This window comes from Empidonax traillii, unplaced genomic scaffold (genome assembly GCF_003031625.1).
Source record: "Empidonax traillii isolate 1590-97213 ecotype Southwest subspecies unplaced genomic scaffold, ASM303162v1 scaffold1114:size179974, whole genome shotgun sequence".
NCBI lineage: Eukaryota > Metazoa > Chordata > Aves > Passeriformes > Tyrannidae > Empidonax > Empidonax traillii.
Genome location: NW_020956307.1, coordinates 51,706 through 68,181, shown reverse-complemented (window position 1 = coordinate 68,181; position 16,476 = coordinate 51,706). Strand labels below are relative to the sequence as shown.

The window sequence follows — 16,476 nt, the reverse complement described above, 5'->3', positions numbered from 1 at the left end:
CAGAACCGGCCATTTTCCACTCCCCCCAGGAAACCCAGCCCAAGCACAGTCCTTTGATAGATTCTCAGTGAATTTCTGTGTATGCAGTTAGAGACACAGAATGAGAAGTGGTTTTCAGAGTAGCAGCACATTCTAGAACTTCCAGTTCTCAGAAAAGCTGAAATATTTTCAGTTTCCTGATATCACAGAATTATTCAACAAATGTTTAAAAAGCCATTTGTTGAACACACGTGGTACCAACTGTTCAGCTGAAACACATTAAGTGTTGTGAGTTTTAAATATACCTGCTATGTCATGTATTTCCTCAACTCTTTAAAGAAACAAGAACAAGGCCTTTTGCTCAGAAGGAGAGCTCAAGGCTTGCACAGCGCAGGCTTTCCTGCAGCAATGAGGAAGTCAGACAGTCATGGAGAAGTAACAAGAAGTGGAACAGAAAGACTAGGAAAATTCTGGTGATAGAAACAGATTTTTAATTTATCAACTGCAGTTTCAATTTTTAAAAATGGACCTCACAGCTGCTTCTTCACAAGACATTCATGTGGACCGTGACTATTTAATTGTGTACCACCATCACCGTAACCTTTACTCCTCATATCTAATGAAGGCTATCACAACAAATTATGTCACTGTCAAAAAAACAGAACAGAAATAAAGTTGCGCAAAGTTTTTCTTTTAAGGTGTAATTTAAGGAAGGGATGAGTAGTTTTTACATCTCAAAGAAAACATTTGGTTTGTAATAAGAAGACTTTGTGCAAGAAACATCACAATTCAGAATTACCTTCAGTGTTATTTTAACAGGTGCTTCTTAACTTCCCTTTGCTGCAGAATTGTTCGAAGTTAAGGGCAATACATACACTTCAGAATAAGATACTTTTTTCCTGAATGGCATTTGATAGCGCACTTTTTTCCAGAATCTTGTATTTGCTGAACATGATTTTTCTGAGAAGTCACCTTTCCATTTGATAGCTCCATGTTTTTGCTTAATGTATCTGATTGATTCTGGCATGCTTGTGTAGTCCTGTATTTCATCCATTTCTATAAGAATCACTTGAATCCCGTCGCGGATGAGAGCATTATACATAGCTAGTTGTTGTTCAGAGGTGTCTTCTAGTAGGCAGCAACTAGATGTTTCTGATCCCAAAATAATCATCAGTCTTCTGCTTTGCTTAAGAGTTTCATCAGCAACACTGACTACAGCTGTAAGTAATAAAGGAATGATCAGAGTTTCCATAGAAACTTTACAACTGATGTAAAATACTTCTTAGTTTTAAAATTGCACATAGGTGAAGCTCAGAGGACTGGTAGGTTTAAGATCTTCACGCTGTCATTCATGATTCATGATCCACTGCGTGACATAACTGACAAAAAATTAGTTTTCTTCAGTCCCTAGGAGGAGATATCATTCAAAAAACTTCAACAATATTATTAATGCTGTTGAATCCTCATTTGTTCATCAATAAAAAGAAAGTGCAGACCCTCATAACATTGGAACAAACTTTTCAGTAAGGAAATAAAAGAAAAAGAAATAAATTGTCTATTGGACAAATTATCCATTAAAAAATAAACAAATACCGCTTCCTTTTCAAAATATGTAGATTTTAATTGTATAGATAAACTTCAAGCTGAGAACAATGTCCCAAAAGACAATTTAATAACTCTACTAATTAAAGCATACCTTCTCCAGGTAAATCATCCCTTCCAAATATGAAGAGATTATATCCACATTGTTTTTCTAAAACATCTGGGAGTATTCTACGAACAAAGGTTTCCAGACAATAGAAACTTCTGCCTTCACTGCTTTTTGCATACAGGACATATGCATCATAGATTTTCCCATCTAAAACAAACACAAACATTTCTATTAAAAAACTAAAACTGAAATGCCTTTATTGCAAAGTTCCATTTTGGTGTGTTTAAAAACAATAATGGGGGCCTGATTTCACCTATCTGACAGAATAACTTCAAACAACTAAAATGCTCTGCAATTCAAAAGAAAGATGATCAGCTACTGAATCTAAATTCCTTTCCCATCATGGAAAGGGAGGAGGCAGAAAGTGAGCTGGATGCCAGTCCTAAGGCCTGCAGGAAGGAGCTCCCAACCCCAGAAGTTGAAATTACTTTTCTGTGAAAACATTTTGGACAGCCATGAGTAAACATTAACTACATCAATATATGTAATTCATTCACTTTCAAGCTATGGGGAACTCCAGACAGTCTAATTCTGAGCACTGATACAGAAAATACCTATGATGTTGTTCTTATTTCAGATTTTTCATACCTGTCTTTGTGTATTTGTCTACAGTACAGCAAATAAAAACACACAAGAAGAATCACAGAACTAGAACACAGAACTAGTAGCAAATTTTCTCTTCAGCATGTAAATATCATAACTTACAGGATTTAGAAGGAAAGTGGGGGTAAAAGGGAGAAATTGCAAAACAAAACAAAAAAAAACCCCAACAAATTAATCTCTGAGAAATTAGTCTGATTCTCAAAGTAAATATTTAATGCACGTCTTTAAGCAGCTAGTTTACAGGATGTAGCTCTGCTGACACCTATTGTTCATCATCAGAGTGACCATATCACTACATGTAAAGAAACTACAGAGAAGCAAAAAACAACATGCTAATTTGGGAATAGCCAATAATTCTTTTTGGCCTATCTCACCATGACTGTCTTCAATATTACAGATTTTATTACCTCAATCATTACATATTTTACCCATATGTCTTAAAAAATGCCCCTCAAAAATGTCTTTGTGTGTATCTGAAAATTCCTGACGAAAGTTCCACATACATTCTACTAAATAATCCCATTTTTGCTCAGAAGCAATGGCAAGTGAAAAAATTCAATAGGATAATTACACTTATATACCTGGTCACATTCACATACCTTCCTTACTTGTAAGGGCACAGGCAGAATTACGGTACCAAAGCACCAAATCAATCTTGAAAGTCTTGTAGATTATTAAAATAATAAATGTTAAAATTAACAAAGAGACAAGTGATCCAGTCAGCCATCTTCGTATATCAGGAACTGCACAAAAATATAAGAAGATTGCTTTTTAAATGTTGAATTTGTCCAAATCTGATCTTTCACACAAATGCAATACAAATTCGAATATTATTCATTTTTTATTCATATTCATTATTTATATTATGACATTAATATTATTCATGTTGTTTTTCATTTCTATTTACCTGGGTTTTAAAATAATGTTAAATACACTACTACAGTGACTTTCCCTGTGCACATGCATGTGTACTGCAAACTGTAATGAACCTGTCTTCTATTGAAACAATACAAAGAATTTGGTATCAAAACACCTTCTGGGGAAGTAAAGACAATCACAGGCTTCAAAGATAACCAGTATTTCTTACCTCTGTGCTTTAATATAATATAAGATGCAACCTCCCCAAAGGCATTTGAAGCTTGACAGACAAATGGTTGTTCATAATCTTCACTATTCACTTCTGAAATTATTAGCTTCACAGAATGCATAGGGCGTCCATCGTCAGAAGTTTCTTCCCTGTCAAAAAGGTGACAAATAGAACCATAAGCCACAGCCCTTTCTGGAATGGCTTCATCTCTAACATCCGCAGCACAACAATGGCTATTTCCCTCTGAAACTTCAACCACACTTCACAACAGATGAGCAATTACATTGCATGAAAGAAACCTGGTCAGACATTCATACTGACATTTAGCATATGTATTAGAAAACATCAAGACACTAAGACATTACCTTATCTGGAGCTGTGTTTCCCCAAAGGAATATAAGCTTTCTGTAGTTTGAAGGACAAAAATATACCTTACAAACCTAAGCAAACCATTGTTATAGACTTCCCAATCCCTGTAAGAATAGATGGACAGAGAGATTCCACAATGGGACATGACACAGAAAGAGGCCCTGGAACAAGGCGTCACCTTGTGGTCAGCAGCTCTGGGACAAGGAGGACATCAAAGGTGGTGACATGCAGCAGACACCACCAATTCACAGTGTGATTCCAGCTACAGGGACTGGAGTCTAAATGGTGCTTCACCCCATGGATCAGAACAGACTTGTAACAGCTGATTGTGTCAGGTCACACCATTAAGAGACCCAGATTATCCCCCATACATTGTACAAGGGCATAAAAGCACTCATACTAACTAGTTGAGTACTGTGACGTGTGGCTGATGAGTGAACTAAACAAGCTTTTAACCACCAGCAAACTGTGGGATACCACTACCTTAGTTAATCGTAGACCTCAAATGCAAAATTGACTAACTAGTCTGCTTTCTTTCCTGAAAACATAGTGTAGTTATCATTTAAAATGCAAAATAAAACATAACATAAAGGGCATATAAAGGACCACATGAATCATTTTCTAAGCAAAAAGTTACAGTAATTTGAGCACTGTAACAGGGAATGAATAAATCAACATCACTAATGCAAATGACTAATAGTTGCAAAGATGACCATTTAAGCTCTAGGAAGTAAAAAAGATAACATTGCTTTTACAATATCAACTCAGTGACCATGTGCCTCTGCATTATGACCCAATTTTTTATGGCATTACAATTCTTTATGACAGTATAATATATTACCTTTATGCGAGTGTTTTCTCTTTGTGAGTACCCAAATAATTCAGATCTTTATTTCTCCCTTTGTTTTATAATGAATACTTATTNTTTTTATACACAGAACCACCATGAGATAAGGGCTGATTAAAAACCCTGCAATTTTTATTTCCCAATCTCTAATATATAAGAAAATTTAAGTTTCCCTCTTGCTCCAATTTAAGTTGTTTTTCCAATCAGGTATAATTTCTTCTCTCCTAACTAACTCCATTTAACCTGCTTTTCACCATCACCTTGTCTCCCTCTTGCCCTTTTCACGCTTTCCTCAGTCCAAGTCTTCCCGAAACTCAACTCATCACTGGAAATTTGTCTCGCTTTTCTCAGCCCTCTAAGCTTCAGTACAAATGCCCCCAGTGAAGTCTTCCATTAGGTTTTCAGCTGATCTCTGTTATCTTTCTCTAACTCAAGGCTCTTAAACTTGGAAATCTCAGTTTCTCCTGTAAAGCACAGGTTTGTCCTCTTGTGACTTTTCACAGAGGCAGATAGGAAGGGAATGGAGAATGCATCAAAAAGAGACAGTCTGGAGATAATGCACCTGGACATGACTGATGCAACCAAAAGAGGTTTACATTACAAGTATGAGACTGTAACAAAACAGCTTTCCAAGTTTGGAAATTAAGACAGATTTTTTACAATGACCAAGAAAAGCACAATCTCATGTGAAGTCCATGTGCCTCCTAGGTTTCAAGTTTTTATTTCAAAGCAGGAAGTGAATTGGGGAAGGAAAGCGTTAGAGTTTTTTAAAAGAATGCTATTTAAAGTCAGGGAAAAAATGTTGCTTAATATTTTAATGCCAAAGGGAGAAAGTTCCACTTTGGTTGTCAATACAGTATATTCTAGTCTGAAAATATACTTACTCATAGGGACTTGCAAAAATTCTGCTCATATAAAATACATCAATATACACACCGTTGCCTGTCCAAAACACTTCATACCCATCAGCACCTGTCGTATTGCAATCCACTGTAACCTGCGAGCCTATAAAATTGTGTTACAAAATAAAGAGTTAATTTCCATAACCTAATGAAAGTCTGTACAGTTCTGTTCGCTGATTCCCACACAGACCAGCTAACGATGGTACCAAACCCTTTCAGAAAAGGTGCTCTGACAGAGGGTGTATATACTCAGTGATCTGCAGATCCAGGAAGAGAAGGGTAGGATGGAAAAGGCTGAATCCAGGAAGATGTCTCCCCCTGGGGTATCACTTTGCCTGCAGTTTTGAGATGGATCTGTTCTTAGAATCTTAGAAAGCAACAGATGTGACAGATAATCAGTTGGGTTCCCTATAATTTTCTTTGCATCTGAGAAATTTCCCTAGGATTTTGGAAACAACACACCTCATTTCTTTCTCTCTCACCCCTCAATATTCCTCCTTTGGGTGATGAACAAAGAGAAATCAAGCTGGTTACTGAATTAGTTGAGTTTTTTTTCAAAGAGACAAAACAAGAAAATACATAAAAGGGCACTCCTTGAGTATAAATTTTCACTAGGATACAAATTCATATTTTCTCATAGAGAAAACTACTTACCAAGTTCCACTTCAATCGAGTTGTTTCTTGGGTAAGATATTTCTGGAGGCTTTTTTGGTTGGCTCACTAACCAAAAGAAAGGAAGGGCTTTTCAGAAAACCTTTAGGGCAGTTGCAGTCTGTTCTACAGACAAGGCTGTCAGCAATTTTATAACAAACATCACTCAATACTGAAAGTATCATATCTCAGTAGTCATTACTTCTGACTTGAAGCCAAGCTGCTCTTCACTCTCTCTCTTCCAAACGTAATGCCTCAAATCTCCACACACTCATGATGGACTGGCTATTCCATGGCACAGAAATTCTGTAGTATTGCATGCACAGGTGCTGAGAAGGGTATGGGCAAATATCTGCTGCTCTAAGGTCTTGATAGCCTGTCACCCAGCATCCCACAGATACAAAACAGAGCCAAGTACACTTAGAGTGCGGTTCATCTATTTTAGACTTCTATTATTCTAAAGGGGAAATTTAATTTTTATACTCCAGTTAAAGGCCTTAAGATTTTTCCCACAGCCTTATCTATAAGTAAGTACAATGCCAGTGATGCATTTTAGATGTTTACAACTAAGACTACATATATGACACTCTCCAAGTGTACAAATTAACAAACATAAATCATAAAGCATCTCTAGCAAAGTACACAGGATTGTCCCAAATATATCCTTCCCTTCCCATTCTGAAAACTGGGTCTGCATTATTGTTTGGACCCCAAACCACTATTTTAGTGTAAACTTGCTCAGCTGGAGTCTTTAAAAACTACCAAGGTACCTTCAGTCATTTATGGCAGTGAAATGATTTTGTGTCTACTCAGTCCTAGAAGCCAAAATTCCACCAAGAGCGAAGTTCTATGGACAGCTTTTAAGACCAGAATGATCATTTCATTTGATCCACCCTTACGTCCCTTAGATTTTATTTATTCATACAATATAGATGTATAAACATGACACATACTCCCATCATATGTTTACACACACACTTCTGCACATACGTATGTATACATATATATGCACACAGACAAAACAGGCAAACACAAAAAGAGATCATTAAATAGTAATACAATATATTAGTAAACCTTAAAATGTCTTTCATTGCTGGAATGCAAAAAGCAGTATTTGCATTGCTTACCTTGGAGTAGCACAGTCTTTTCAGTGATCCATTATCAATCTCATGATGCTGTGCTAGCAAAGGATTTCATATTTTACACCTACACCATCTTTTATAATTTTTTGTTGTGCTATTGGCTCCCAAGATAAATCAGGGTTTACTGAGCTACACACACAGCATCAGAGATTAGAAGCTCTTGTGCGGAGCAGCTTAAAACCAAAAGCAAAAGAGACAAAGGTTTGAAGGAAACAGATGGTACACACAGAATGAAGACACTGGCATTACTTGGGCTGGTTTAGTTCATTGCTCTTGCATTAAGAGAATAATGTAAAAGAAAAAGAAGGAAGATGGGCAGGATAGAGAGTACAATAGAAAGTATTGTACCACCAAGCCTTACAGGGCATCTGTTTAGAGACTTTGCCAGCTGGTCTGGGCAGCAGAGCTTTGTTATACTGCAACTTTGAACAGGAGAGTGAATCTTCAACATGGTGGCAACAACAGACAAAGTATAAATACCCACAGTCAGTATTTATTTCCCTCACATTTAGGTGAAAACCAGTAGCCCTAAGCATGACTATCCACTGATTAGGTCTTTCTGCTTTGGTCTATGAACACAAAGGCAATGAAATTATTTACTTACCTTCTACAATCAGACTGACATCCCGTGAAATGTTATATTGTTTTCCATTGTAGTTACGTGTTGTTTCACATGTATAGTTTCCTTGATCATGTACAGTCACATTGAAAATTATAAGATTACTGTTTGAGAAGGCAAACCTTTTCCCTTCCAGCAGCTGGCAGTCCTAAAAATGTGTAGAGAACTCTGTTAATTCATATCACTGTACATTTCCATGGTTTGTCTCTCTTTAACACAATCTGAAGTTTCAGTGGACCACAGCACTGAGATGGATGCCTTGCAGAGGCTGAGGGAAGGCAAAGGCAGTGGAATAAAAAGCACTGCCTGCTTCATTTCAGCTGCGTTTTGAATTCAAAGATACCCCACTTCATCTCCTTTGGAAAACAACTTTCGATATTAGAGAAATAAGAAAGTAAAATGCGAGTGTCAGGATTTTTAGAAGTGTTCATCCATTAAGAACTACTTAATTATAACATTTCATTTTTTAAGGAACCTAAATACTACCGGCACCATTTGGACCACGTGGGCCTGAGGCAGGAGTTCTGCAGAAGGCACTACATTCTTGTAACAGAAAGAGCCTTTAAATGAGTGTGAACCACGTGAAACGGAACAATTTAATAGAACAATACTGAGCACGTGATGGATATCTCACACTAAATCTGTTTCCATGAAGCTCCGAGTGCGTTTTGCTGGCAGGTAAACAGATGCCCCCTGGTGGATTCGTGGGTCAACGGCGCTCCTTCACCTAAACTACCCTGAATTTCTACCCTGTTAATCAAAAAAAAAACCCGATACACCTTTAAAAGATAAAAAGTCTTAATGCTCTTCCAGTGGTTTTTTTTATTATTTATATATATATAATTTTATCTCCCTTTTACAATAAATCTTTAGTTTTTCTGCTCCAATTTTCGAAGATCAGTGTTTTTTATTTTAAATAGTGGACAGCTATAAGGCAGTAAAAATCACCACATTCTCACCTTATACCAACGAACAGGCTGAATATCCTTCTCATTCCTGAAATAATCCAAGTGTGGACACACAACCTTTGCAGATGATGATGTGAATACCACCTCCTCTACAGCAAATTTTTCATTTAAGCATAAACCATCAACCTTCTCAAAAATTGTTACTTTTGTACACATTTTCTTGAAGCTTGTCAAGTTTCTGCAATTTATAGAACATAATTAAATTAACCTATTTGGCATATTTTGCAACTCAAAAATATATGGCATTCTTTTTGGAGAAGAAAGAGAAGACAAGAAGTTTATGGTTCCTTAATAGATTTACTTTTGCCTACAAGGAAAAATAACCCAAAACTAGATTTAATTTCCCCAGTCTAAGTTAGTTTTTATGAATGCACTCTCTATTCTTCATTAGCATTTCTCTTTCCCTCAAAATTTTGCTTGCTTTCTAAAAGTTACTTATTTTGAAACTAATTTCTATAATTTTTTTTTTTTTTTAATTTTCACCTTATGACACATTCATAATCTCCAGAATCTTCTACCACTGCAGGAAGAAACCAAATTAAATTCTTCTGCTGATGCACTCTAGACAGTTTGTCTCTAGGCACAGCTGTCTGGTTACCAACTTTATACCATGTTAAGTTGTAGTTTCCACTTTTCAGGTTCTTTTCCGGTGAACAGTTAATAGCAAGAGGCTGCCCATCAGGCACAAGAATTTGCCCCAACATCACATCATAGGCTTCACATTTCTCTAAAAGAAAGAGATAGATATTAAAGAAAAACTCAAACACCCTACAAGAATATACTGAACTTATTTCCTGATCACATTTATAAAGTTAATTGGAGTTTTCATCTCCACTCTCAAGTCAACCACTGAAATACAATTTTAATTCCTTTCTAGCTGAGAGTACTACCCAGTGGTATACTGATACAGCTGTATAGCCACTGAAATGAAATACCGTTATTTGAATGCAAAATTTACACTCCGTAGAATGTTTGCAGCAGACTTGCATGTTTAACTTCAGATGCAAACTACTACAGTACTTGTTTTTTCCCAGTCTGTTGCACGTGCGTGCAGACAAACACACACATGCACACCGATTTCACATTTAAGGTCTTTATTTTTACCTTCCCTTGAATGTAGTCAAAGTAATCTTTCAAAACAGACTATGCTTTTGATACTCAAATGTCCTAAGAGGACACTGAAGTTACAGATCGTGTTGCACAAATATTAAGTTTACAATGGACATTTCAACTCACCCTTCATTTTATGAATATTTAGAAAGGAATTATTGCAATCACCAATGAGCTCATTTTCTTTTCTTCTGACACAAACAGACTCGTACAGGAAAAGAGCAACACCATGAGTTTGGCTTGGGGTTTTTCGGAGTTTCTTTTTGCAATATGACAAAAAAGGCACCACCTCTGGATACCATGGTTCCATTCCTAAGTTAATATTATATCTACCTAAACTTCCTTGCTTTATTAGATGTAAGAACTGACACAGAGTCATGCAGGTATCTGTCTAGCCCAAAATTCTGGCACTGATAACAACCAATGCCAAATATGCAAAAGAGAGGAGAACACCACAAATATAGTAATACTTTGCTTTCTCTCCCCTTATATTCTGCATTAAAATCTATTCACTGGCTTTTGTAATTTCTCTGGGTATTATGCGTTTCTTGGTATGAGAAATGGTAAGTAATTTTTCTCTCTTCTGCCTAGTCTATGGTATTTTTATAGATCTTCATCCCATCTTGCCTCAGTTGTTTCTTTTCTTTATCTCCTTCACTTAGTGACTTCTCATATGGAAGCCATCCCATATCAGATGACACTGTCACTCATCTCCCTAACCTTTCTGAAACAGTCTTTCTGAGATGGAATGACCAGAACTGCCCAGTTCAACTGACACACATTTACCATGGGGTAACAGAGTTGCATAATGAAGCTTTCTGCTTTCTACTCTGCTGCTTTCCAAAAATTCTGCTTTTCTGCTCACTGCTGATGACAGAGTTAATGATTCCAAAGAGCATCCAGAGATATCCAACATCATTTTCCCAAGTGGTTATCAATTAACTTTATGCTCTCATCACACACATACAGTACACATGCTTCTGCTACAGGTGCATGACCCTTCCATGACCCTTCACATCTGTTTGATTTTACTTACTGACATTGTGTCACTAAAATATTTGATATGCAGACAACCTCTTCATAGCGAGCATCAGTTTCAACCATCAAAGGATAATTTTGTGTCATCCACAGTTCGCATCACCTCGCCATAAATCTTCTCCAAATTACTTATCCAAACATTGAATTACTCAGATATCTGTATTGAATGCCCCACAATAACTGTAATGGTTATGAAATGCTGTGGCCACAAGAACTGATAACACTTTTCTGCCACTAAATGCCACTTTTCTGCCACTAAATAATCTGAAATAGTGTAATAGGCCCCAGGACACTCTAGAGACCATTCAGCTGGAAAGTTGATCTTCAGAGAACATTTAGGTCTTGGTGGACCACAAACTGACCATGAGCCACCAATGCTCCTTCATGGCAAAAAAGGCTAAGAGTGACCTGGGCTGCATGAGGAACTGCTAGATTTGACTTACTGGAGAGAATCCAGCACATAGCCACAGAAGTGATTAAGGGAAAGGAGCATCTCTCACTTGAAGAGAAAATGAAAGTACAGGAACACTTCAGCCTAGAGAAGAAAAGGCTTGAAGAGCGTGTGAAGGGATCTTATCAATATGTGTAAATACCTGATGAAAGGGAACAAAAAACAAAGAGACAGATTTTGCCAGCATGGCTCACTGAGAGGACAAGAGGCAATGAGCACAGATTGAAACACAAAACATTCAATCTGAAAACAAGAAAATACTTTTTTATTGTAAGGATGATCAAACACTGGAACAAGTTGCCCAAAGAGGTCATGGAATCTCCATTTGCAGGAATATTCAAAGTCCAGCTGGACACAGTTTTGGGTAACCTGCTCTAGCTGACCTTGGGGTATGTCAGTAAGGTTGGACTGCATGACCTCAGGAGTTCCTTTCCAACCTAAATGATTCTGTGATAAGATACTACATGAAATAACACGTGTTTGAGAGGTCCCCGCTCTTAGGACTATTTAAAAGAACTCACTGGCATGCATGTAAATTAACTTTTACAGGCATTTTCACAGAAAGTTCGTATTACTTGAGTGGAAAAAAAAAAGTTTCAGAACAAAACCTTCCATAGCCAATAAACTTACTTGCAATAATTAAAGACAGAAATGCTGTTGCAATATTACATGAAAACACTGGTTTTGCCATCACATTTCCCTACAGAAATGGAAAGAAAACTTTCAATTAGTGGCTTCCAATATGAACTTCCACAATTTAACGTCAACATTTAATACAGTTAATACAGGAATTACACAGTTAATTCAGGACACACTAAACACAGGAATTGGCTTTGACTTGTTTTGAGCCTCTTACCCACTTGTTTTACTTAACATCTCCTAATTATTACACAAGAAGAAAAAAAGTAAGTAAATATTTCCCATTCAGCTTGGGAAGCACTCAGGTTTTTTTACATCTCTAGCACATTCCTTCCAACTTCTTGCTTTCCTAACTTACAGTGTTATATTCTCTAACTGCCCCTTAGATGGAATCTGATTTCATACTTCTGAATATTTTTGCCACGCGCTACCACCACTGCCTCCAGTTATGCTACAGCCTGTCTGAAATGGGGAGGACAGAATTTGCGTATAGTCTTCAAAACACAGGTGCACTGTGGATTTATAAGCTAAAACAATTATTGCTTTTTTCTGGATTTTTTCCCTAATAATTTCTAACCACCTCTTTGTTCTTTGAAGACTAGTGAATCTCGACATGATATTTCCATGGGCCTATGTAATGAAATTCCAAGATCTCATCACTAGGGCTAAGAATCAAATAAATCCAGTCAGCTGCTGAGCATGTGATGTTAGGATTTTGTCCATATGTTTTCATTTTAAATTTTCTTTATATTTATCCACAAAAAAATTTCAAATGCTATTATTACCTAGTCATTCACTATCATGACATCTTTCTGCCACTCTTTGCAATTTACATCTCCATATTCTATCCTGAATAGCTTTGTTTTGTTGGCAAATTCTGCCGCTGCAACAGGTTCCCTCTGCGTTTGGAACTCCAGTAGTGATCTTCCTTCACCTGAAAACTAAGCGTTTATGTTTTACCTGCTTATTTACACATCTGAGAATGATTATCAGGACTCTTTAGTAGTCTTCTGATCCATAGTGTGCTTGGAGAAGAATCTATTAGTTGCATGCCTCTGGCAAGCTGTTCCTTAACTTGACCTGCCTTACTGCTTTTTTTCTGCCACAGTCTTTTGCAGCACTATGAGAGGACAAATGTTCAAACTAAAGGATGAGCAGGAGAACCCCATCCTGTTGTGAAGAATCTTTAGCTGATCAGCATTTTCTACAATAGTAAAAGATGACACTTCCAGCTGTTGTGTCTTACTTCACCAAACTGACTCAGAGGTGTGCCATACACTGAGTCATCCACACTGCTTCTTGCAGTGCCTGCTTGCTTTCTTCTGTCTTCCCTTTCTCTTTCCTCCTCCCTCATTGCAAATTTTCACTCAGGCAGGTTTTTTCTTGCCTAGCTATAAAAAGGAATGAGTCCTACAAGAGTGCTGAGCATAGAAATACACAAACCATTAAAAGCACTGAAGGCAGATTATGTATGTTTGTACAAAACCTACAACTTTCTTCACTAATTGTGATGGACAGTAACTCTGAAAAATCGATAGTTTTTATTTAAAAAAAAATTAAATTATTTCCATTATAATATTTTCAAGATAAATCAAGACTGAATAGCTTCCACTTATGACCAGGTATTATCTCTATGACTTCTCTGAAACAGTTTTTTCATAAACTGTGTTCTATTAGAACATTACCTTACCCAAGTGTTCTGTCTCACATGAGCTGTCTGAAGTGGCCTTTTGCCCTAGCAGCAAATTCAGCACATGCAGCAGTATTATTTTGCCACCTCTGGAAAGAAAGTTCCAGCATCCCGCTTCTCTGTAATTTCAATGTTCTTTCTATCTGTTTAAATTTATAACTTGCCCTTTTGTCAACATGGAAGACTTGCAAATATATATAGCCTTGTTTTAAACCATATACACAAACTGCTTTGAGGAGACTCCTTCTTGTTTCCTACTTTCCACAGTGAAAAACTTCCCTTTCTGTGGAAAGTAGACACAACAGAAAAACTAGGCTCTGCTCTGTCCATGCCTTCACATAATTAATGATGAAAATAACAAATGTACAACTACAGAGTCAAATGTAAATGTTTCTCCTACCACATTCCGCTATGTTAAACAGGTAAATTTCTCCCTTTTTCCAGTCATTTTGTCCACATCTTGAGCTTGCAATTAGCCTGTGGAGCTTGACCACTCATGACAGAATTCAGCTGGAGTTATCTTTGCCCAAATTTTCTGAAGGGGAGAAAAAATTCCAGGTATCTGGGGCCATGTCCATAAAGTTTCACCCTGAAAGGAAATATTTTTATCAATTTAAGTTAAAAAATCCCAAAACATACCATAACCAACCCACCAAAAGAAAAGTCTGAAAGAGGTTTTTAATGATACATGCACCTGAATTATAATTACAATATGCACGAGAGCACATAGTAAGGTATAATTCTCATTATGGATTTCACTGTTTTTGGCAAACTTGTGGCAGTTTTTCTTTTAATATCTCATTCAAAAATACAGACATATTAAAACATGCAACAGTCTTGTCCTCAGAATTGAGGGAACTAACAGCAAGTCAGAGTATCACACTCTTTCTGCTACATAAGTCCATGAACATTTTAATTATAAAAAAAAAAACCCACTATGTTTTCATATTACCTTAAATGCTTCTATTAAGTGCAAGGCATGCCATGCCTCTTCAGGAGAGATTAATCAAATGTCTCACTTTTGATCTAGAGAAAACGATTACAAATACTTTGTTGGACATACCTAGCCGGTGCAGAAGAGCTGGGTTACCCGCACCCCCCAGCTCCGGAGCGTAGTTACAGCACTGCGACTGTCACGGTAGCTGGTTTTCTGTGAAAATGCCTGCTGGCATTCCTCAACAGGTACGGCAGGAAATCATTTTTCAATACCCTTCGTTTAAATTCTGACGTATTCCTGGACACGTTGGAAGGGGCTGTAGCTCCCGGGCGGTGCGGGAGGCGCCGGTCCCGGCAGGGTGCGGGACGCCAGTGGGCTCGCAGGACGCCCTCCGAACTCAGGGAACGAGATCCAGATGCGGAGAACAGGCTCTGTCACGCTTTCTGTCAGGAAGCGAGCCACGGAAAGCGCAGACCTTTTACAACAGGTTTCACTCCCACTCCTAAACTGTCCCCAGCCCTCAGTTTCCCCAGGCGGCACCACCTCGGTCTGAGCCACCTCCCAGCCCCAAAAGTGGGTCGTCAGAGCAAAGTAGGACCACCGGCGCAGCTCTACGAATCTCCTCCTCGGATTAATCCAGGCTGGCTGACGCGGTCCGCCCTGTTAGACGGCTGTCAGAGACAAGCCTCAGCCATCCTCCCCAGCCCTTCGCTGTCGCGGGTTGGGCTCAGCCTCCGCCCCAGGAAATCCTCCAAGTAAAGATTGCGAGATTTGAGGTGGCTGGCCTTTGTTTGTTTGTTGGTTTGGTTTGGTTGATTGGTTTGTTTGGGTTTGGGTTTTTTGGGGTAGGACGGACAGCTGCAAACCTCCCTAGCTGAAGATACCGTGGTCCTGGAAGTGAAAGAGCCCCTCGAGACTATGGGGGCTGTTGGCGGGAGCATCTCAAGGATATGAGCTGATTTATTTGCTTATTCAATAGGCTGCTTTGGAAGCTTGGTCTGAGTTACCCAGACTGCCACCTGTCATTGACATATTTGGCTCTGAAGCTTAAACTTACAGGTTCAGTCTCATTTAGCCTGAGTTATTATCTACAAACTTGAGAGCTACTAAGCAGTCCTGACATTTTATAGAGGTTACTTGAATTGTGGCTTTTCTGGAAACGGTATTTTGGCCAGGTTCTGGTGTTTCTTATTCCTCTTGTTTCACTTGCACACCAGAGCCAGAGCTTTTCAATGCAGAAGTTCCTCAAACGTAGTTTGTTAAACGCAATAGGATACAGGCATTTCTAAAGCTGCATTGACAGTTGTTTACTAACTACTGAAACAGATAGTAAGATAGAGAAAAGCTCTTTCTTATGTTCCTCTTATGTTGCATTAGGGCAAGCAATTTTATGCAAGATTTTTAGTGTCTGTATTATTTTGCACCATCAACAAACACCTATTAACACTAATAAGTTAAATCTTATTATCATAAAGACAAGAGAGATGTTCCCTACTCTGTTCCACTACATTGTTCTAGAAGCAATGATAAAAAAACAAACAAACAAACAAACAAAAAAACACTTTTGAAGGCTTTTTTCTGAGACATATACACTAAAGGTTCTGCTGTATGCAGTTGTGGTCATTTGGGTTTTTGTTTGCTTGTTTGTTTTTCTCAAATTTTCATTATAATACTACCAATAGTGAAAAAAATGTTTCCACTAAAAATGTTTCTGGTATGAAGAACTTTGTTAA

The 16,476-nt window shown here is 37.7% G+C and overlaps 1 protein-coding gene across 1 annotated transcript; it reads right to left on the bottom strand.

Annotated features, from left to right (window-relative positions):
* Positions 1-318: 318 nt before the first annotated feature.
* On the bottom strand, positions 319-14,534 carry LOC114068703 (interleukin-1 receptor-like 2). The gene is made up of 11 exons (XM_027905044.1): positions 14,516-14,534; positions 14,207-14,299; positions 9,362-9,605; positions 8,870-9,056; positions 7,896-8,058; positions 6,153-6,218; positions 5,481-5,601; positions 3,381-3,529; positions 2,893-3,036; positions 1,676-1,837; positions 319-1,197 (listed from the first exon to the last, which is right to left on the bottom strand). The coding sequence occupies exons 1-11, from the start codon at positions 14,532-14,534 to the stop codon at positions 806-808; spliced, it is 1,740 nt and encodes a 579-aa protein (XP_027760845.1). The 3' UTR covers positions 319-805.
* Between the last annotated feature and the right edge of the window lie 1,942 nt (positions 14,535-16,476).